The sequence below is a fragment of the Purpureocillium takamizusanense genome, chromosome 10 (assembly GCF_022605165.1).
Source record: "Purpureocillium takamizusanense chromosome 10, complete sequence".
Taxonomy (NCBI): Eukaryota; Fungi; Ascomycota; class Sordariomycetes; order Hypocreales; family Ophiocordycipitaceae; genus Purpureocillium; species Purpureocillium takamizusanense.
The window spans coordinates 787,810-809,471 of NC_063077.1; the positions used below are offsets into that span (position 1 = coordinate 787,810).

Genomic DNA, 21,662 nt, shown 5'->3' on the forward strand with positions numbered 1-21,662 from the left:
AGAGGTCTAATGTGTTTAATCGTTCTTGACGTGCCTCATAGCAGAGCGCCTACCACAGTTGATGATGGGCTGTCATCACTGTCAAGACTGTTGGCGTGCCCGGCGCCTGGGTACCTTGACGGCCCCAGAACCGCAAAGCTGCCTGTGCGTGGCTTCAAGCTACCTGATTAATTGCCTGGCGTGTCTACTGCCAGCGCCCGAAGCAGGCTTCTGGGGTGCTGCTGCACTGCACGGGCACTGCTGTAATGGCAGCCCCTGAGGTGGCCCTTCGCACTCATCATGCCAGGGCAGCGGGAATCGGGTTAGCGCGGCATTCGGGGGTCTCCGACCGCACAGCTGAGGTGGATGCGGCGCCAAACAGCCCTGTGAAGCCCCCCTGTCGCCCCTCCACCTGCACTGGGATCTGATTGCGGCAGCCGAGCGGGGCCCGGAGTCCCTTAAGGTTGTTTTTGGCGGGCGTCCGGATACTCTCGGCGTCGGCGCCGCAGGGGAGGGAGGGGCAGCTGCAAAAGTTTCTGTCTGCCGCCCGGGACACGCCACCTCGTCAGTTTCCGTCTTCGTCGCCGTCGGGACTCCTCTTCCATTTCCGATCCAATTCTCCTCCCTCTGCAAAGGTACTACGTATCCGCATCTGCTTCACAATTCTCCCATCCCCCCATCTTTCTTTCCCCTCTCCCCCTCCTCACCTCACATACGACGGACGAATCTACTACGCGACCGACATCAACAAACAAACTTACACATCCCCGCCGCCGCCGCCGCCGCCGCCGCCATCGCTGTCATGGCGTCGCCAGCCCTCCCCCACGTCGGGCGCAAGCCCGCCACCGTCCTCTCCGCCACCGAGCTCATCGGCAATACGCCCCTCGTCCGCCTCAACAAGGTGCCGCAGTCGCTCGGCATCGAATGCGACGTCTATGCCAAGACGGAGCTCTTCAACGCCGGCGGCAGCGTCAAGGACCGCATCGCCCTGCGCATGATTGAGGAGGCCGAGCGCAGCGGCAGGATAAAGCCCGGTGACACCCTCATCGAGCCCACCAGCGGCAACACGTACGCCTTCCCCCCTTTCCCCTCTCCACTCACCATTCATACAGCCTGCCGTCCGTCCGTTCGTCCGTCGCGAATCGCTAACAGATGGTTTGTCGTCTCCCAGTGGCATCGGCCTCGCCCTCGTCGGCGCCATCAAGGGCTACAAGACCATCATCACCATGCCCGAGAAGATGTCGGCCGAAAAGGTCTCGGTCCTGCGCGCCCTCGGCGCCACCATCATCCGCACGCCCACCCAGGCCGCCTGGGACGCCCCCGAGTCGCACATTGGCGTGGCCCGCCGCCTCGAGAAGGAGATGCCCAACGCCCACATCCTCGACCAGTACAGCAACCCCGACAACCCCCTCGCCCACGAGCTCGGCACCGCCGAGGAGATTTGGGAGCAGACGGGCGGCCGCGTCGACGCCGTCGTCGCCGGCGCCGGCACTGGCGGCACCATCACCGGCCTCGCCAAGGGCATCCGCAAGCACAGCGAGCACGTCAAGGTCATCGCCGCCGACCCCCACGGCAGCATCCTCGCCCTGCCCGAGTCCCTCAACCAGGAGCACATCAACGAGGGCTACAAGGTCGAGGGCATCGGCTACGACTTCATCCCCGACGTCCTCGACCGCCAGCTCGTCGACAAGTGGTACAAGACGGACGACCAGGAGTCCTTCTACCTCGCTAGGCGCCTCATCTCCGAGGAGGGCCTGCTCGTCGGCGGCAGCTCCGGCTCCGCCATGGCCGCCATGCTCCGCGCCGTCAAGGACTACGGCTTCAAAAAGGGCGACGTCGTCGTCGTCGTGCTGCCCGACAGCATCCGCAGCTACCTCTCCAAGTTTGCCGACGACGACTGGCTCGCCGCCAACGGCCTGCTGCCTGTCAACGGCGTCGAGGCCGCCCACCGCACCGACGCCCCCGCTGCCTCCAGCGACCCCTACGAGGGCGCCACCGTCGGCTCCCTGCGCCTCAAGCCCGTCACCTCCATCGCCGCCAACGCCAGCTGCTCCGAGGCCATCGAGACGATGCGCGACAAGGGCTTCGACCAGCTGCCCGTCCTGTCGGCCTCGTCGTCGCGCCTCGTCGGCCTCGTCACCCTCGGCAACCTGCTGAGCTACATCTCGCGCGGCCGCGCCACCGGCCAGAGCCCCGTCAAGGACGTCATGTTCAACTTTGGCCGCCTCGACGAGATCGTCACGGACCCCCGCAAGGGCGCCACCGGTCAGTCCCCCGCGGGCGCCGCCGCTGCCAAGAGAAAGTTTGTCGAGATCACCGTCGACACGCCCTTGTCGGCGCTGAGCAACTTTTTCGAGTGGAACAGCGCCGCCGTCGTTACGGAGAAGAGCGGCGACGCCAAGTCCCTGTCCAAGCCCATTGCCGTCGTGACCAAGGTCGACCTGCTCACCTGGATGGTCAACAGGAAGCAGTAAGGACCCGGCGGGGGCGAAACGAGGGGGAGCAGGCGCACGAGGTAGACGAAACGACGCATTTTGGAGTTTGATTCATATATCATTGACTGGCATGGCGTTTGTTTTTCAACTTGGACACATGGGTGGCAGTAGACTCAACATCTACACCGGATTTACGTAGATAGACGGCAATGGCCAATACTCGTTTTTGGTTCACCGAATGATGCTTTCCTCGAGGCATGTCTCGTCGCGGTCGGCCGAGTGTCATGTTCCAAGGCGTAATGTGAAGCAGGTCATGGCCCACTAATTGGCCCGACATTAAGGTATTCATATCGTACACGGGCGCAACACGCAGTGGACGGCTCACACCCGCTGAGCTATCCACCACCACCACTTATCCACGTCAGCCTCGGCCGTGACACTCCCGCCAATGACTTCGACGTCGATATCAAACTCGCCCATCTGCTGAAACGAAAACTTTTCCGAGCCGTATTCACCCAGCCAGCAGTCCTGGTCGTCCTCCCCGGCGCCACCGACGTCGTCGATGCCCACGCCCGAGTCGAGCAGGCCCTTGCTGCGCGTGGCGCGGATGCGCGTCAGTTCCGCCTCAAGCTGCGCCTTGACCATGGTAGCCGGCAGCGCGGTGAACAGGTCCATCTTGTTGGCGGCGATGAGGACGGGCACCGCCCCACCCTTGCCCCTGGAGGATGACGACGATGACGCCCTGCGCTGCAGGTGTAGCAGCACGTCGTAGAGGTACGCAGCCGTGGGCGCCAGCGCGTCGTGCTCGCCCACGGCCGCGGCGTCGACCATGAAGACGACGGCCTTGAGCTTCTTGCTGTTGTTGCTGCTGCCGCTGCTGCTTTTGTCTGCCGCGGCCCCCGTCGCGCGGGCGAGCCTCCCCATGGCGACGTTGCGCAGCTTTCCGTGCCCGGGGGTGTCGACGAGCAAGAACTTTGTGTGCGTGCCGCTGGCGTCGTCGCGGTTGCGGAACGACTTCCTCGTGGCGGAGTCGGTCGAGGCGTTGAGCTCGACGGCCTGACACGTCTGCGAGGTGTGCGTCTGCGCGGGCGCGAGGATGGGGGATGTGGAGGAGCTGCCGCCGCCGCCGCCGCCGCTACCGTCGACGACGGCGGCGTTATCGCTGCCGGCGCGCTCGAGGAGCGTGGCGAGGGCCGTCTTGCCGGCCTGCGAGGGACCCAGCAGCAGCACCACGGGCGGCGTCGTGTACGTGGCCGACGAGGCGAGCACCACATGCAGCAGGATCGGGGCGCCGAGGACGATGAGGATGCCGAGGAGGATGACGGGCAGGGAGGGCGTCATGAGCGTCTCGACGACTGAGGTGAAGGTCGTGGCCATTTTTTTCTCGTCGGTGCGTGCGAGCGCGCACGCGGCGGGCGGGCCACGGGTGGCGTGTCGTTCGTTGCTTGGTAGGGAAGGACGTCGAGGGGCGGCGGTGGATGGATGATGGCTAGAGGAAGCCCGCTCGCTCGTGAGAAGGGAAGCCTCGACAGACGGGACGGCGAGGGCTTGTCTGTGGAGGGCGGTCGACGCCGGCGATGATGGTGGTGGTGGTTGTCGCACGCAGCTAGATAGAGGCCAGACGTGCACGGATTTGTGGTGCACGACGCAGTTGGGCAGCTCACTGATTAGTGGGGTATCTGGCGGCTAGGGACAGGGCCGGAGGCTCCCACCGCCGTCCCACCTCATCACCTCAGCCCATTATGCTGCTGTGGCGCTCCCTCAACACGCCACTCTCCTGTTCACCTACACTACAGTATAGGTACCTACCTTACCTAGTAATAACCTAAAATGCTTGAGGCTACGACGCTGCATTCCCATTTTCACCGAAACATCGTATCAATATTTTGCGTCGTTTTATTATCAATCATATATCATGCAGCTTTATAAAGATGAAACCTAGGTCCCCTATATACTAACTGAGTACGAAGTACACTAGGCTTGATTTTCCGGATTTGCTAACACACAAGGTTGCCGCCTTGGTTGCAGATGACAGTGTCTATTTTCCAACGTTAGCGACAACTGTCCTCTACAGGTATAGTAGTTATCACCGTGACACCTACTAAGATCAATGGAAGTGCGGTGGTCCTTCTTGCCGTCCCCGCAGGTAGCGACAAGCGTGTTGTACCCCTGGAGGTCTATGTCGTGGCACGTCCTAAAGTACCTGACACACACACGTCTCGTTAGCAACCAACCCCAGCCCTTGGCATTGTCTTTTAGCGCCTCTCTCCATATCGATGTCTGAACTTACTGACTGCCTGGGGCCAGGTTGCCGCCCCTGTTCTGGAGGCAGCGACCAAGGTCAATGCCGGACCCTTTGTATCCCCCGTGACCGTCTCCGCACCGCGTGGTGAAGAAGTTCACGTCGCCGTTGCCCAGGTGGCGGATGCCCACTCCGCCACTGTTGCAGGTGTTCCAGAACCCGCCGCATCTACGTTTCTGGAGGTCCGAGTCGGCGGAACCCAGGTCGAGCTCTGTCTCATTGGCAGAAGCCGGAGGGATAGGATCAGCGATGGCGGCCGCAGCAGACATGCTGGCCAGAGCAAGACAGGCTATAGTGTTGAAGAGCATTCTAAAATTAAAGTCTTCAGTTATGTTTCTGAGATGGAAGAAGGGGGCTATGATGTGGTGGAACTGGTTGTCATCGATGATAAGATGCAGATCGATTGTCCTACTAAAAGGAACTTGCGGTGGTTTATATACGATTTCCTTCCTCTTTTCTGACCGGCGATTCAATACCAATGACTTATTTACCATCGGCGTAAGAACCAGTGCCAGCAATACCATTCCGAGCCGGATGCTTCCCTTTCGGGTGACTTCAACCAGACCACTATTGTTCATCAAGGCCGTCAACCGCGCCATCAAGGTCATCCGTCCAACTCGACGCGCCCGTCAACCCCGATTTGGTTATTGCCGAACGAGTAGTTCGTAGGACCATGTTTAAGTATGCATCGTCAATATACACGCCTCGCCGCTTATATACGCCCAGCGTCGCAGCCTTACACCACTGGCACATTCGCCACGGCCCAGGACCCAGGCGATGCATCGAATCCAAGTGCCCAATGTAACGGTAATGGCCTGTGGCCTCCATGAGCCCAATCAGATCCGAGCCTCTGCCAGGGATCAATATACGATTCTGACAGCCGCCTAGGACGTAGCGTCATCAACCGCGGGGGGGTGGGCGATTTTCTGCAAGCTGACTTCCTGTTTCAGACCCCGCAGGGCCGCAGCTGTGGGGGCAGTCCGACAATACCGGCAGCGCTGCAGAACTGGGACCTATCATCACACGGCACAGGTCCTAATATGATCAAACAATACCTTTCAATTGGTCCGTTGGCCGATAGCCCTCGGTAGAAGAGAGTTGTCGTAATATGGCCATCGTGCAAGATGTTACGGACGGCAAGCGGCTGACATACCTCCGTTCGATCCGAAGTAGTCACCTACACAACCCAGCGTGACAATTGGGGACGGCAGTCTCACCCAGTTGGACGAAAGATACTCCATTAAATGCGTAGCCACCGTGTCAGAGAAGCGCGGCCGCATTCTACGTCGGGAAAATGGCCGCGCCTACATAGGGCAAAGTGGAGAGGCGGCACACTGACACTACTGTACCTCAGCGGGATATACTGTAATCGGTCGTGCTAGGTTGCTGGCGCGAGTTAATGCCTCCCGCCATGAGCTTGGTGCTGACATCATGAATTCAATGCTTGCGATTAGTGTGGTGAACCTTGCGTTTATAGCGTGCGGGGTTGTGAGATGTCCATGAGCAATGAAACCGTTATCATCTCTCTCTGCCCATGTTTCAGTCGCGCCAATCTCAGTCTTGCTTTATTGTTTCCACTCCGTGCCGCACCTATTCCTTTTGATACAACCGAGTCTACTCTCTCTCGCCATCTCGCCGCCGGCCTCCATTCCGTCGACGAGGTTGCAGGATGGCACTGAAATACCTGTGGTATGGGACCAGATGACCCATCGCAATGGCGGTTACTGAACGCGTTGAGGCAGCTCGGCTTCGGCACTGGCACGACGTGGTACAAGGTCGACCGCTTCTCTGCCTTTAACCCGGACATGGTCAAGATGGTCAAGGACGCCATCGCCGCCGGCTATCGTCATCTCGACACCGCCGAGGGCTATGGGACTGAAGTCGAGCTCGGACTGGCCATCAAGGAAAGCGGCGTGCCCCGGGAAGAGCTCTTTGTCACCACAAAGTTAGCTCAGACCATTAGCGAGGGCAGCGTTGAAGACATACCCGCTGGCTTTGAAAGCTGTTTGAAACGGCTTCAGCTGGATTATGTCGACTTGTAAGGCTTTTGCAACGTCGCAGAGACATGACTCACCGCTGATGATGTTTTTTAGGCTTTGCCTCCATACTCCATATGCCAACAAGGACAACACATACGATGAAGTCGCCGTCGCCAAGTCATGGAAGCTCATTGAGGCCATACAGCGCTCTGGCAAGGCCCGCGCCATTGACATCTCGAATTTCCGCCGGACTCACGTCGAAAATCTGCTCAAAACCGCCGAGATCAAGCCTGTCGTCAACCAGATTCAGTTTCACCCTTATATTCAAGGCGCACCCGAGTACGCCAAATGGCTGCAGTCGCAAGGTATCGCCATCCAGAGCTGGATGGGCCTGGCTCCCATCACCTGGCTGGGCCAGAAGCACCTGGAGGGCACCTTGGAAGAGCTGTCAGCCAAGTATGGAGTCAATAAGAGCACCATCTTGATTCGCTGGCAGCTCGACCAGCAATTCATTGTCCTGAATACCACAAAAAAGGTCGAGCGGATGCAAGAGTACTTTGCGGCCGTGAATTTTGATTTGAGTGATGAGGATAGCCGCAGAATCACAGACATTGGCCAAGAAACGCATCTGCGGGTACCGGTCGGAAACCTTTTTGATGGAGGAGATTTCAGTCCATACTGATCATCTTTAAATACCTTATACGCTTCGTACGTCGTATACATGTCAAGTTAGAAATCAGCCAAGTCTACTCGCTGCCGACGTTTCACCAGCATAATTATGTTTGTTAACATACTTGATATACTTTGTAGCTGATAGATGAATTGAGAACTGACTTAGCTGTCATCCCGTATAGGTTATCTTTCGGAGCAATCGGCATCCGACTTCGGGTTGTCTTGTCTGGTCAGGGGCGCGCGCCACAACCTGGCGGGATGGACGCGACAGGCTCGGCAGCACCAGCCACAGGGACCTGGCGGGTCTGCGGCGGGGCTCTTGCAGGTCCAAACCTCCAGGGCAGTTCATTCCCACTCGCGCTTGCCGTGCCAGCCGTCGGCGCTCACCTCAGCTCCAGAGCCCCTAGACCGATTCGGGCATGGAAGGCGCAAGCATCCAGCGACTCAGCCTCACAGAACGCCCAGGGCAAGTCGCTGGAGGGCAGGGCAGGGCAGGGGATAGCCGGGCTGAATTGGAAATTGAACGGGGAGCGATTCCATCGACTGTCTCCTTTGGTGGACATTCGATTTTCGCCATTTGTTCTTTCCTTGCCGTAACTTTTTCACCCTCGTCCCGATCAACCTGCTGGTATACTATACCTTTATACGCCGCATGTAGCGACGGCGTGAGCCCTTTGCCAAGTACCAAGTATACGTACCTTTGTTTGGCGGTGACGACGATTCCCCGATTGACGGCAGGCGCGACGGACCCCGAAGGTCTGTCTGCGGGCAGGCGCAACCGATCTCCCGCTCAACGCCAACGCCAGCGCCAACGGCCGATCCGCGCGACTCCTGACCATCTCCGACCTCGCGCCTGCTTCCCCCCCTGAGCTCGTAACACCCGCAAGCCGCACGCTTGGAGCCCGTCCGCCGCCCTCTCGCCGCATCCGCCGCCGCAGCGCAGCGCGGGCACGTACATGGGCAGCCCGACCCGTCCCAGCAGCGCCTCGGCTGCCTCTTCCTCAACCACCGCTCCGATTCACCTCTCGTCCAAGGCGTCGGCCGCCGCTCCGAAGCTCAACAGCGAGATGGAGATGGGCAGCCTGCCCGCTGACGCGGCGCCGCCGGCGACGGCGCCCGACAACGACATCATGCAGGTCGCCCGCGTCGGCGACATTGCCGCCATGGAGAAGCTCTTCGAGTCGGGCGAATACGACGCGACGTATGCCGATGGCGAGGGCATCACACCGCTGCATGTGCGAACCCTATAACCCCAGCTGCCTCGCGGCCCTGACGCACGGAAGCAGCTGACAGTGCCCAGTGGGCATCCATTAACAACCAGTATGCCATGTGCAAGTTCCTCATCGAGCACGGCGCCGAAATCAACAAGAAGGGCGGCGAGTCGATCGCGACGCCCCTGCAGTGGGCAGCCCAGCGCTGCCACTATTACACCGTCAACCTGCTCCTCCAGCACGGCGCCGACCCTCTCATCACCGACGCTCAAGGCTACAACACGCTGCACATCTCCACCTTCAACGGCAATGTCCTGCTCATCACCCTGCTTCTCCACCAGGGCATCCCCGTGGATGTCATCGACAGCTTCGGCCACACCTCGCTCATGTGGGCCGCCTACAAGGGCTTCCCTCAGTGCGTCGATGTCTTCCTGCGCTGGGGCGCCAGTGTCCACGCTGCCGACGAACAGGGCTTCACCGCGTTGCACTGGGCGCTTGTCAAGGGCAACCCCGGCTGCATCCTGAAGCTTATAGAGTACGGGGCCGACCGCTTTGCCAAGACCGAGTCGGGCAAGACGCCCGCTGTCACTGCCAGCGAGCTCAACACTCAACCCGCCTGGCACCGCGCCCTGCGCGAGTGCGGCTACGATGAGGACGGCCATGTCGCGATGCCCCCGTGGCCTGGCTCCAGCTACTTCCTCAAGGACAAGCGTGCCTTCGCGACCCGCTTCCTCTTCCTCTGGCCGTTTCTCCTTACCTGGAGCGTCCTCTTCGTGCTCTCTCGCTTCCCTGTCATACTGGGCATCCCGCTGGCCCTGCTCGCAATCTATGCCACTCTTGCAAGCGCCAAACAAGTGCTCGAATATGCCCCGTCCGACATGCGGCACTTCCACAAGACGGTAAGCCGCAGCGCACCTACTCATATATGCTTTTGCTGATTGAAGCAGCCGTGGATGGCCGGCATCTTTGCCGGCTCTCTGTTCTTTGTCGGCATGGACTGGCTCTTCGTCATCCTGCCTGCGACGACGCGCACTGGGAGCTCGGGAGCGTCCCCCCATTACATCCTCAACCTGGTCTTCGCTGTCTTGTATTGCCTCACCACGTTCTTCTACGCCGCGAGCATGCGATATGATCCTGGTTTTGTACCCAAGCTGAACGGCATTGCCGAGCAACGAGCCGTCATCGACGATTTGCTTAAGGAATGGAAGTACGACGAGGCCAACTTTTGTGTTACGTGCATGATAAGAACACCACTCCGGAGCAAGCACTGCAGGAGGTGTCAGCGTTGCGTGGCCAAGCACGACCAGTGAGTGGACCGGCCCTGATGTAGATGCGCGTGCTGATGGCTCTAGTCATTGCCCATGGGTGTACAACTGCGTCGGCGTCAACAACCATAGGCATTTCTTTCTGTATCTTGTCTGCCTGACCGTGGGCATCTTCGCCTACGACTGGTTGCTCTACTACTGTAAGTCGTAATGCCTTGTGTATCATACATGCGCTGACTGGGGCAGATTTTGGCAACATTACGGCAGACGCGTCAGAACAATGCGCTCTTCTCGGCACTGGTATATGCAAGATGCTGAATTCGGACGCGTACACTCTGATCCTGGCTGTGTGGATCTCTCTCCAGCTCATATGGGTCACCATGCTCGTGTTCACCCAGTTCTTCCAGGTGTCGCGCGCCATGACGACATACGAGAACATGACGGGCATCCACATCAGCCCTGCCGTGACAGCCCTCACGTCCACTGGCACGCCACTTGACCCCAACTTGGCGTCCCTCGCAGCGCCCGGCGATACGCCGAGTGCCGCCAACAAACATCGTGGCGGCATGTTGAAGCAGTGGAGCCGGCTGCTCGGCGTCGATCCGTTCATCGAGACCATCACCGGGCGCGGGGCCGCGACGGGGAAGAACAAGCGCAAGAAGAAGAACCCGTACAGCCGCGGCTGCCTGTCCAACTGCAAGGATTTCTGGTGCGATCCGGCACCCGTTTTTGGCCAGCGTGAGAATGGCTCTGCGGTGCTTGGGGGTGCCAAAGTGGACTACACAGCCATGTACGAAAGCCCAACGCTGATGCGACTCACTGGCATCCGGACAAGAGGAGGCTACGAGGCGGTTGGCACGGAGGAAGTCTGAGCATACCCGTACTAAAGGATGCGAAAGAATCACTGCGAAGGGTTCGTGTTGTAATACCAAGTCATGAATGGTGTATTGGTGCATTGCGCGGCATATAGACCGGTGGGCGTTGGCCATGGCCATGATGATGGTGGCTTGGATGGCATTGCGTGAGGGCTCATGACTGATGACGGAGCCACAAGTGTTGTAATATTATATTCATCCGCCATCCGGAATTGGGGCAATGCTCTCTGAAGATGATTGACCGTGGCTTGATCGTGTGCGCGAGATGTCAATTGCACTGACAACTGCCATTGGTAAGGAGACTTGGGCACGATTTGTGTGGCGTCTGACCTTTTCGCAATGCTGCTCCTTAACTTACGGTTTGAATCAATTCGATGTCTTTGAACGCAACTGGCAATCCAGAGGACTGCAATTAACATGGCATGTCGATGAGTGATGAGGAGGGCGCGCCAACACGAACGCATTCAGAGCCGGATGTCAATTCACCGCCCAAGTCTCTGTTGCTCTACTGTTACCCATAATAGGTTAAATTGAAATTAACAGTGTGGTCTCCCACAAGAAATGTTCTGCATCAATGACCTGAACATCCTCCTATTTGATCAAATTTGGTTAACACTGTCCACACTCCCGCATCCCCCTTGCGAAGCCAACGCTGTCAAGTGTTGCCGCTAGATTGTCTCCCGACAGCTACATACACATATGGACACAACCTATTTGATCATCTTCTTCTGGCGTTCCTTGTACTTGAGCATCTCATTGTTGAATGCACGCTTGAAATCGCTCATGTTCGCATACACCGTCTTGATGTGCGCCTTGGTCAACTTGGCTCTCTGTCCGCGATGCTTGGCGTTGGCACGGGCGAGGCCCAAAGCTGTAGTGACGATGTTGCGAATCTGCCGCCCGTCAAAGCCCTCCTTGTAGACGACCTCCTCGAGCCATTCGAAGAGTTCGTCGTAGTCCTCAATCGCGCGGTCGCGGTTCAACTTCTCGAGGAAGCCACGGAAGATCTGCTCCATCTGTGCCGTGTCCAGGGGCCGGTATTCGATGGCGACGTGGATACGCGAGGGGATGGCCACGTCAAACTCTGCAATCTGATTCGTCGTGAGGAACATGATCCCTTCATAGTACTCCAACACGCGAAGGAAAACTGTTTGTCATTCAATGGCGAGTCAGTACAAGTCGGTCTATGGCCTGTGTGAGCCGTGAAGGGGAGGGAAGCTTGGAAAACAAACCCGAGACTAGAGCATTTTTCTCCGTGGCCCAGCCCTCCTTCAGGCGGCTCTCCAAGAAAACATCTGCTTCATCGCTGTAGGTCGGTCAACAAATGCACCCACAAGTGGGAGACGGATGAACAAGGCAGTTGAGAATTTGTTACGGCGCACGGCCGAGGATAAAACATTACTAACATGAGCAAGATGGCCTGCCACTTCGTTGCCAAAGAAAAAATCCTCGAGAGATTCGACTCGACGTGTTTGGCCTGCGTCCCAACGTCGGCAACGCTGACCGAGAACAACGGCTTCTTGGTGGCGATGGCGATGGTCTCAGCTGTCAAGGTCTTCCCGACTCCTGGTGGGCCTGTTCAAGCTTTTTCGTCAGGCAACTTGTTTCTTAGACGAAATTTGTCAACGTGGACGCCCTACCGTAGAGGAGTATAACGAGGCCCTTGCCCTTTCCGGCTATAACATCGTCTACTCGCAGCATCTCGTCGACTTCGCCTATGTGCTCCATCGTTGAGGTGTGGCTGCGGACCAGATCGAGCAGAAGATCCTTGGTGGAGATTTTTTCCGCTACAATGGACCAAGTCAGCACACCATCACTTGCGTTGTCGAGCTCGTCAGGGCTCACCTTTCTTGTCGTTCCTCTTTTTGCTTGAGTCGACAACATCATCGGCCAGCTTGAGTCGCAAGTTCCAGGCGCCTTTCTCGTCCCAGTCGTCGACTCGATGAAGCAACGACACCTGCAGTTGTGCCCACTGCTTTTCCTGCAGAACATATCCCAAAACGCGAGGCGGACATAAGAGGTACTGCTCCGGATCCCATTCTTTGCCACGCACAAACTCTCCGTCGTCGAATCTGGTGCGGTACTTGTCCGCGAGGCCGACGTTTGAGCGGCAATCCGGGCAGGCGCATCCGCTGGACCCTCCACCGGGTTTTAGCGAGCCGTTGCGTCCATCTGTTCCTCCGTACTGGAAATATGACTCATAGTCTACCATGACCCTACTCCGAACCTAGAGTGGGACGTTAGTCTTCGATTGAGTAACAAGGTAAAGGGCTGGGTGTTTGGTTCTCACCTCGGAGGGTTTGATCGGATGGGCATCGGAGTCGCTGACCCGCCTTGGTCCAAACTCCCTGTACAAGAGTTCCTGGAAGAAAGGGGAGGCATACAATGAAGAGTAACCATCCTGCGGATAACATTATGTCAGTTAGAATGCATACACCACATATTGACCCGGGACAGGGGAGGGGGGTTACGGACGTCATCATATTTCATGCCGGAAAACCCTTTCTTTTCCAGGATTGCCTTGCCGCTGTACTCGAAGAGCCTCGAGTCCTCTTTTGACTCGCAAATTTTGCGAAACTCCTTTCCTCTTTCGATAAGTTTGTCTCGCACAATGTCGTGCTTTTCATGAAGCTCGAACGGATAGAACGGAAGGGATGTGAGTGGTACGTGACCGTCGAACTTCTCGAAAACGAGAGTGAACTGCGTACGTCTAAAAGAGCCATCCTTCCAGTCGTAGGACCAAGCATATAACTTCCAGGGTGCCAGGTCGCGTCCGCCGCTGTAGGGTGATTCCTTCCACGGCCAGGATTCGAGACAGTCGTTGACCAGAAAGACCTGGTCTTCACCCTGGAAAGGTCGCCCGTATACCAGCGTTCCAGGCGGGAAAACCGTCCACAAATCCTCGAATTGAATTGTCCCTGGCTGCTGTCTCTTGTAGTTGGACCGTGTCTTGAAGTACCTGTCCAGTCTCTCGTCGCCCGACAAGCCTCCTGAAATGGTTTCCAGGAGAATTCTGAGATCCTCTCGCGCCTGCTTATCCGTTTCGTCTTTCGGTGGCTCCGCAGCCCAGCCGCTCAGGTCGTCAAAGTGGAAAACCAGAGGTTCAAAGGGTGATTTGAGCGTGACAGGTGCGTCGCGAAAGGTGTGGTATGGCCAGTGGCCAAGGCGCTCCTTCAGCAGGTTCCATAGACCGAGGCTAATTATCTCAATTTCGGAGCTGTTTGATTCAGGATATGGATATTTGGCCTCGAAAACCTTCTTACGAAGGACGAACGCATAGTCTTTGTAAAGATCCTTGTCTTTGGCTTTCCGCAGCTTGCCGTCCTCTTCGATCGGCTCACCTGTCTCGGGGTCCGTTCTGGTGACGAGAACCTTGACTCGCGACTTGACGCCTTCGGCAGCTTGGTCAGCTTGGAATAGCTCAAAAACAAAAGCCCATATGTAAGGGTTTCGTGGTTTCATGTACCTGTGTCCGCGTCCTTCGGTTTCTCATCAGAAGGTTCCGTCTCACTTGCTTTATCCGCCCTGCCCCCTTTCTCGGTGTCAGTTCTCTTGAGTAGTGCTCCGTCTGTCAGTGTCCCCCCTGCTTGTTCGGACAGCTTCTTCTCAAGAGCTGCAAGCCGTTCTAGCACAGCCTAGCTGATGATGAGCCTTGACATGAAGATCAGGAAGAGGTAGCTGGAAGTTCGCTCACCGCCATATTAGGTTCTTCCATCTTAGGTTCTCCCATTCTTACTGACTCAAGTGCGTAGTATGATCAAAAGTCGGGGAACAAGGCAGGATAGCACGAACGAGCGTCGACGGCACAAATGCACCAGACTGCGCCAGAATCCTATAGCGTTACTTTCCCAAGGTGTCGCTTCTGGTAGTGGGTAAGTACGGGTTGAAGTGGAATTCCAAGGTGCGACTAGAGTCTGCGAGCAATTTTCTGTCAATAGGAATAGTCTTATATAACAAACCACAGTCAGCTCCCTCGCTTGTCTGTCTCATTAGATGGGTATGAGTCTCGTAGTGTTTATGATGAAGGATGCGATAACCCCTGACGGCTGCATCGCCGCTCGTATTGTCAGTCAATACTACAGCCTCAGGCTGCAGCAGGGCAGCCTTCATGGGATGTGATGGCCCCCAAACACTGCCCCAATAGCAGGGTCAGGACGTACATGGCGATGCGGCTGCCTTTTTGCAGAGAGGGCCAACAGTCCTCGGCACTCGCAACCGGATTCTTTCAAGCCAGATGTGATGCCCGGCTGCAGGTTTCCTTCAATATTGTAACCATGCGGGCGCCTTTTGCGCCTCACGTCAAGGGGTGCGCGATGGGATATCAACGTTACAACGCGATTACATACTCACCGAGGCTAAATATAATCCAGCCACATGTTTCAAGTATCACCTAATCTGCCGGGTTGGTAACGCAGCGGGCACACATACTCGGACATTTCAAGGGTTAGGCTTCTGTCAAGGTTGGGTTACGCAAGGCGCGCTACGGGTACAGACAGGTCATGGGGATTGGACTGACCTATCTCGGCAGTTACAGGCTGACACCGACGCAGGATCCCAGGCAATGTCTCAAAAGGCAACTCGTTGCCTTGTTTAGAGAGGGATTAATGAACGAGAGTTCAGCTATCTTCCGATGCTTGTTGGCTGCATGTGCTTCATGAACCCAAGGACTCACTATATGCCGATGGGCTCCGAATCTGGGCGCATGCATTCAGCCGCATAGTGGTTATTCCGATGGATTTCACTCGGGAGAATACGACCGGGAAGAAGGGCAGGGCACTTCAAAAGTTCCTGTTCCTGCATGTTCTCTAAGGGCTGCTGCCTGGCGCATATGCATTTGCTCCTCTCACTCCTTGGTTCAGCTTGATTCCATTAGCTAGTTCCTCAAGTATCCCTTCCTTCATTGTCGTCACTTACTTGGTTATGGCGAGCGACTCTTCCTCGAGCTCATTCTAAGCCTCGCACACGCTAAGTGTAATAAACACTTAACATACATGATCCGGCACCAGACGTGCTGCCTGAAATACTGAAGCTTGGTGTAACAGTCGCGCCGACAAAGACCCAAGGATGAAGGGCGAGAAACAGTGTAGCCCCGAAAACCTGTGTGTGATAAGCAGGCCAATTTCACCACTCCAGCTGGCGTTTCCGTATCCCTAATGGTTCGACTAGGAACAAGCTTGAGCAGTCTTTGAGTAAACAAAATCGTCTACGAGAAAGGGTATGCAAGTCACGGGCATACACAGACGAAGAACGAGCTGCGCTGGGAGTCAACAGCCAGGATGCCTTCGAGCAGTTCTGGAGCAGCGCTCTGACCGCCAAGGCCAACTTCGACGCCCAGCACGAACATGGACTGGGGCGAGTTTCCAAGGGCGCTACGAATCTTGCGAGTTCAGCGTACGGATTTTTGGAGTATTTCCGTTCCATGCTAGAGATCATCACAGACTTTAGCGCTCCCTATGGTAGCATGGCGATTGGGACTCTCTGCTTTCTATTTGCGGTATGTTTGACGTCTCCGGCTAGCCCAGCTCTTGGTGGAAGCCAAAACAAAGAGGCTCACATCTTCTTTTAAAACAGGTAGCCAAAAACCGGACGAAGATGGAAGGCGAGATCAGCGCCACCCTTCAGCACATCCGAGACCGATTGCCCAGCGTTCAGATGTACCAGCACATCTACATCTACAGTGGCGAGCTCGGCCAACAGTTGCAGACGAAGATCGTGGATGCCTATAACAGTTTCATTGATTTCTGTATCGCTGCGGTCAATTTCTACAGTCGTCATAGCTTTTGTACGTCCAATTCCCCTCGTCCTCACAACCGACCGAAGAGTGCTCAAAAAACATTTCGATACAACAGATCGATGGATTGCGGCCTTGCGAGGGACCGGTGAAGTGGGCACGCAAGCGGCACTCGTGCAGGACGCGATGGTACAGGTCAGATTCTTGTGCGAGGACTTGCTCAACCAGAACGTCAACGATGTCAAAGACAACCTAAAAGAGGTGAAGACCATTAACATCGGTCAGTCAGCGTCAATACACCAGTTTGGAGCACTTGCCCTTTTGCTGACAGTTTTCATGTAGAACAACAGCGTCACATACATGGTCAGTCGAGCCTACATGCACATTAATCAGTCGTGTAGCTATCCCCAGTTGCTAATATGGTGTCGCATTGAGAGACTCAGATCTCAAAGAGCAGCTGAGCGGTATGTGCATCCATACTCCATATGCATTGCTCGCGGAGAGGCAGACGGAAATGATACTCATCCTGGCTCACACACCTTCACAGTATTGCAAACCACTCATGACTTCGAAACCCTTGAAAAGGTCCGAAAGCTACTCAGACTCGAGCCTTTCTCGGCCGAGGCCCACCTCAAGCAATTGGACATCCACCGAAGCAATGTGCGGGACGAATTCCGAAAGAATTGGTACCCAAGTGAGACGTCGGATGAGGAGTCAGATGCTGTACTAAAGAACCCTTCATACGAGGAATGGCGCTGGTCGCCATCCTCACAGCTTCTCATCCTGTCTGGAAAGAATTACAGCCGTCACACCACCCACTGCTGGGTGTCCCCAGTGGCGCTCGACCTGGCTGCAAACTTTACGGCGAGCAACGATCCAAACACGGCCGCTTGCGTCTTTTACCTTCTTGGGCGTCGCAAGGAAGAAGATACCTATGCTCATGTCATGACCTTTTTGACTCATCAGCTATTAAGCGTCAACAAGGGGCCGTTGCAGGACAAACCTCAGTTCGATGAGATGTGGTCGGCGTTGAACTCATACGAGGCCGCTGTAAGCTCCCCAAGCGGCGATAGGCATAAAATCCGGGAAAAGCTCCGGGACGCAGCCCTGAGGGCTCTGAACATGTTTGGAGCCGGCAAGACAGTCTGGATCATCCTTGACCGCGTGGATCAATGCCGGCCAGAGCCACACTTGATAACACCAAGAAACTATCCTGGCAGAGACAGCCGAGCTTTACTTGCAGCGCTGGTCTATCTGGTGGAGCAGGCAACGGTCACCGTCAAAGTCCTTACGGTGGTGAATAGGTTGGACTGGGCCGTCGAAGAGCAATTGGACGAGTTCGGTCGGTCGAAGGAAGGGAGCATGGTTCACCTTCCCTTGTTACAGTGCGGTCAGTCCCGTGATTAGTTTTTTGGAGGTTTACTCATTCGTCTTGCGTACGTTGCGCAACCAACCAAATGTCCAATGCATTGGCTGCGCAAAGGGCCCCCTCCCGAGCTCTTGGCCGACGGGGGGAGGAGGAGGTTGAGGGGGGGCGGGCCGAACTTGGGCTGGAGGTTTGCTATAATCATAGCTTTTGAGGGTCTTGGTTGGGGCTTGAAAGTCAATAGTCGAAAGGCCGCCTGCATGGAAGCTTCAAACTGTACTGAACTCTAATATCTAATGGTCTGTTTCTACATACTTCTGCGACCGAATACTCTGAGCCTCTTGAGTCCTCCATCTGGAATAATGATGAGCTTGACGTGGGTGAAAACAGTCCCTCCATTACTGCTGGGCAAGTCATGTTCCTGGTCCGGCCCCATATCAGTCGGAGCCACAACCCCTTGCCAGGCCGAGTCGGTGGCATCCGGCTCCCCATCGCCTTCCCACGCGAGAGCTTCGATGGCCACCTGCTGCGGAAAGTTACCCCTGTAATGGGCGGTATCGACAATGAAGTTGCGCACGTAGCCGGGGGCTCCAAGTCTGATGATGGCCCAGTCGGAGTGACCCACCTCCCGTGATCGCTCCGTGTGCCATCCCTCGCTCATGTCAGTGCCGCGCCCGGGCAGGAGCAGGTCGCTAGGGGACGTGTAATGCTCGTCGCTGCAAGAGACGGCAATGCCGCCGTTCTGAGCGGCAGCGAGATCGAATATGGCGCTCTTGTCCTCGGGAAACACGGGCACCGCGTGGCCCCAGAGGCGGAATCGCGCGATGCCACCATCTGGGTACATGTTGAGCCTCACGTGGGTATACGCCTTGTTCGAGGCGGTTGCGAGCTTCCAGCCGAAACGCTGCGACGGCCCACAGGGCTGGACGTCGAGGATGGTCTCCCATTTGCCCCGTCCGCCCTCCCAAGAGATGACTTCCTCGTCACTGGAGCTGAAGCAGCCCTCCACGGATACCGCCGGTCCGTAGTTGCCCGTAAAGAACGCTGTATCGGCCTCGACGCCGTCTACCGTGCCGGAGGCCACGCCGAGACGGATCACGACCCAGTCGAAGGGCTTGCGGTTATGCCTCCTGGTCTCCCAGCCGTCCATCCACTGGCCGGAAAAGACCATCTTCCCCGGCTTGGAGACGGGCGCGTAGGGCATTAGCAGGTTGGTCGCGTCAGCAAACCACTCGTCTGAGCGGGCGAGGACCTTACCGCCGAGCGCGGACGAGACAAGGTCTGTGGTTCTTCTTGTGAGCACGACGGATGACATTCCATTGTAGAGAGGCGGCTTACCGATGCAGCTGGAGCGAAATGTCTCGTCAATTTCACTGCCGCTCAAGGCGGTTGACTCGACGTGGTCAAGCGGGTAGGATGTCTTGTCCACTGTAGACGGCATGATGCCCGAGTTTTGCCTGAGCTTTGATGTGTCTGGGCGGGCCAGCAAATATTTGAGAAAATTGTCTTTGGGACTATTTATTACGAGTCTAAGAAGTTGGGTTCTTGCCAGTATTTAGATTCTCGTCAAGTGTCCTCGTGGGCGATTCACCTAGCCTTCGTGGGCCCGCGGCTTTTAAGTAACATGGAGATCGGCCAGGTCCGTCGCAGGAAGCCGATTTTATTAGATGGCTTGCTTCGCAACAGCCCACAGTGGATTCCACTCTTGGCGTACACGCAACAAGACTGGCTGCTGCGCTGTTCGCGCCCTCCTGTACGTAATACCTGCACCTTATTACTTGATATTCGCTTGAACCAGGCGATGAGACCAGAGTCTTGACTTTTTGCCAACGAAGGGACTTGTTGGCGCGTTGACGGTCCCAAGAGCCATCATTGTTGATCTCTCCGTGCCATCTATCTATACTCGGCAGGGGAAGGCAAGACAACTCTGTCAACATTGATCTCACGCTCTGAGATGAGTACCCCGTTATTGATTTGCTGGCTAACTACGTACAGACGTTACTTTGCCAGTTCCTTGAGCTCGGCAGTCAGCTCATCAAGTTGCGCTTCGCGAACGGCACGCGGGAGGGGCCTGCCGGGAGCATCCGGACGGGCATCCCACGGCCGCGGCCCCGTCTGCGGCCGATAATTGACCCCCAACGCGGTGAGCCTGGCCAGATGCGACTCCTCAAGCCGCCGACGAAAGTCCTCGAAACCCTTGCCGGCGGGCTTGCCCCAGGCGACCTCGGCAAAGGCACAGAGTCGCGGGAACACCATGTAGTCGACGCGACGCGCGCTCTCCATGTGCTCTGTCCACACGTTGACCTGCGCGCCGACGACGTGCGACGCCTCCTCGGGCGTCAAGCCGGGGGGCACGGGTTCGAAGGCGTACACATCCTCCAAAGTCAACCGCGTGCCCACCGGTGTCGGCTCACTCTCGTCGTCCGACTGCCTGTAGTCTAGGTAGGCGCTCAGATCTGGACATGATACGACGTCGAAGCCCCGTCGGGCCGCCACTGTGGTCGGCCAGGGGCCCCTCCACGCGGCCACCTGGACAGCCTCCGGGGGCCCCGTGTAGCCCGCCATGATCTCGTCCCATCCGTAGGCGCGCCGGCCGCGACTCGCGAGGTGCGCAGCCATCTCCCCCATCAGCCAGCCGTGCAGCTCGCGCTCGCTGGTGAGGCCCAGCTCCCTCATACGCGTCTGCGCCGCGACGCTGCTTTTCCACTCCTCATACGGGCACTCGTCGCCGCCGATGCCAATCGTCTGGGAGGGGAAGACGTCGCAGACAAAGTCCAGGACCTGGCGGCAAAAGTCAAGCGTCTCGTCTGACACATTGAGCACTCGCGTCGAGACGCCCCATGCGTCGCGCACGGAGCCGTCTCGCTCTCGACCCTCGACGTCGGTGTTGCCCAGCTCCGGGTACGCCGCGACGGCAGCCTGCATGTGGCCCGGCATGTTCACCTCGGGGATGACGGTGACGTGCCTCTCCGCGGCGTACGCCACGACTTCGCGCAGGTCGTCGGCCGAGTAGACGCCGCCATGAGGCCGAGAGTCGTAGAGCTTGTGAATCCTCGATCCCATCATAGACCGCTCGCGCCACCCGCCCACCGAGGCCAGACGAGGCCAGCTCGGCACGTCGATGCGCCAGCCCTGGTCGTCGGTGAGATGCAGGTGCAGGACGTTGAGCTTGTGGAAAGCGATGAGGTCGATGAACCGTAGCACGTCGGACACGGGCATGTAGTGGCGTGCAACGTCCAGCATGCAGCCGCGCCAGCCGAGACCCGATGACGGGGCGTCCGAGATTTTCTGCTCACGAAGACGCCACGGTCCCTGGGAGACGGTGCCAGCTCGGCGGAGCGCCGAAGGAGGCAATAGCTGACGGAGTGTCTGGCGTCCGTAGAACAGGCCTGTAGCTGAGCCCGCCCTGATGCTCACGCCCGATGCCGCTGAGACGTCAATCTTGTAGCCCTCGCGCGGCATTGAGGTGTCAACGTCTTCTGAAACGTCTTGCAGGCTCGCCAAGTCGACGTGACCGTCCCCGAGCGTCACCGACGCCGGTTGTGGAATGAGAGCCATGTTCCTGATATGCCACGAGAATGGTGTGTTTGGCAGGCCTTCTTTTCCCCGTGGGAGGCGAGCACTGTTATTATGGGCATCCAAATTACCGGCACTGCATCAAGAGGCCACGCGGGGCAACGATTCTCCCCATGTTGCGATGGAACGTTAACGTCTGCCGACAGAGAACGATTCCGGGTGAGTTGAGGTGTAAAAGCTGGCCCCCACGGTCTGTCCCCCCACTGAATCACCAGAGATTCCAGTGCTGATTCGTTTGCTCAGGCAGATTCCCCGCAGATCCGAACAACTC

General features: G+C 57.2%; 9 protein-coding genes across 9 annotated transcripts; 4 read left to right on the top strand and 5 right to left on the bottom strand.

The window, feature by feature from the left end:
• Window positions 1–728: 728 nt before the first annotated feature.
• On the top strand, window positions 729–2,776 carry CYS4 (Cystathionine beta-synthase). The gene is made up of 2 exons (XM_047991437.1): window positions 729–1,047; window positions 1,151–2,776. Exons 1-2 carry the CDS (start codon window positions 782–784, stop codon window positions 2,451–2,453), a joined length of 1,569 nt encoding a protein of 522 aa, XP_047847449.1. The 5' UTR covers window positions 729–781; the 3' UTR covers window positions 2,454–2,776.
• On the bottom strand, window positions 2,708–3,991 carry JDV02_009754 (uncharacterized protein). The gene has a single exon (XM_047991438.1). It carries the CDS (start codon window positions 3,789–3,791, stop codon window positions 2,796–2,798), a length of 996 nt encoding a protein of 331 aa, XP_047847450.1. The 5' UTR covers window positions 3,792–3,991; the 3' UTR covers window positions 2,708–2,795.
• Window positions 3,992–4,304: 313 nt separating this feature from the next.
• JDV02_009755 (uncharacterized protein) lies at window positions 4,305–5,094 on the bottom strand. Its single transcript, XM_047991439.1, has 3 exons — window positions 4,705–5,094; window positions 4,517–4,617; window positions 4,305–4,452 (listed from the first exon to the last, which is right to left on the bottom strand). Exons 1-3 carry the CDS (start codon window positions 5,022–5,024, stop codon window positions 4,412–4,414), a joined length of 462 nt encoding a protein of 153 aa, XP_047847451.1. The 5' UTR covers window positions 5,025–5,094; the 3' UTR covers window positions 4,305–4,411.
• Window positions 5,095–6,303: 1,209 nt separating this feature from the next.
• JDV02_009756 (2-dehydropantolactone reductase) lies at window positions 6,304–7,452 on the top strand. Its single transcript, XM_047991440.1, has 3 exons — window positions 6,304–6,405; window positions 6,459–6,754; window positions 6,810–7,452. Exons 2-3 carry the CDS (start codon window positions 6,522–6,524, stop codon window positions 7,375–7,377), a joined length of 801 nt encoding a protein of 266 aa, XP_047847452.1. The 5' UTR covers window positions 6,304–6,405; window positions 6,459–6,521; the 3' UTR covers window positions 7,378–7,452.
• Window positions 7,453–7,905: 453 nt separating this feature from the next.
• AKR1 (Protein S-acyltransferase) lies at window positions 7,906–11,206 on the top strand. The gene is made up of 5 exons (XM_047991441.1): window positions 7,906–8,602; window positions 8,668–9,477; window positions 9,526–9,884; window positions 9,931–10,043; window positions 10,090–11,206. Exons 1-5 carry the CDS (start codon window positions 8,324–8,326, stop codon window positions 10,713–10,715), a joined length of 2,187 nt encoding a protein of 728 aa, XP_047847453.1. The 5' UTR covers window positions 7,906–8,323; the 3' UTR covers window positions 10,716–11,206.
• Window positions 11,207–11,281: 75 nt separating this feature from the next.
• On the bottom strand, window positions 11,282–14,180 carry JDV02_009758 (uncharacterized protein; the record flags this gene model as incomplete). The annotated part of the gene is made up of 7 exons (XM_047991442.1): window positions 11,282–11,865; window positions 11,951–12,024; window positions 12,125–12,293; window positions 12,359–12,505; window positions 12,564–12,945; window positions 13,009–13,119; window positions 13,194–14,180. 7 exons carry the CDS (start codon window positions 14,178–14,180, stop codon window positions 11,429–11,431), a joined length of 2,307 nt encoding a protein of 768 aa, XP_047847454.1. The 3' UTR covers window positions 11,282–11,428.
• Window positions 14,181–15,782: 1,602 nt separating this feature from the next.
• JDV02_009759 (uncharacterized protein) lies at window positions 15,783–17,856 on the top strand (the record flags this gene model as incomplete). Its single annotated transcript, XM_047991443.1, has 7 exons — window positions 15,783–15,817; window positions 15,885–16,212; window positions 16,290–16,500; window positions 16,568–16,729; window positions 16,792–16,812; window positions 16,893–16,913; window positions 16,997–17,856. 7 exons carry the CDS (start codon window positions 15,783–15,785, stop codon window positions 17,854–17,856), a joined length of 1,638 nt encoding a protein of 545 aa, XP_047847455.1.
• A 209-nt stretch (window positions 17,857–18,065) lies between these two features.
• Window positions 18,066–19,302, bottom strand: DAL2 (Allantoicase). The gene is made up of 2 exons (XM_047991444.1): window positions 19,154–19,302; window positions 18,066–19,096 (listed from the first exon to the last, which is right to left on the bottom strand). The coding sequence occupies exons 1-2, from the start codon at window positions 19,254–19,256 to the stop codon at window positions 18,123–18,125; spliced, it is 1,077 nt and encodes a 358-aa protein (XP_047847456.1). The 5' UTR covers window positions 19,257–19,302; the 3' UTR covers window positions 18,066–18,122.
• Window positions 19,303–19,776: 474 nt separating this feature from the next.
• JDV02_009761 (uncharacterized protein) lies at window positions 19,777–21,519 on the bottom strand. The gene has a single exon (XM_047991445.1). The coding sequence runs from the start codon at window positions 21,371–21,373 to the stop codon at window positions 19,814–19,816; it is 1,560 nt and encodes a 519-aa protein (XP_047847457.1). The 5' UTR covers window positions 21,374–21,519; the 3' UTR covers window positions 19,777–19,813.
• Between the last annotated feature and the right edge of the window lie 143 nt (window positions 21,520–21,662).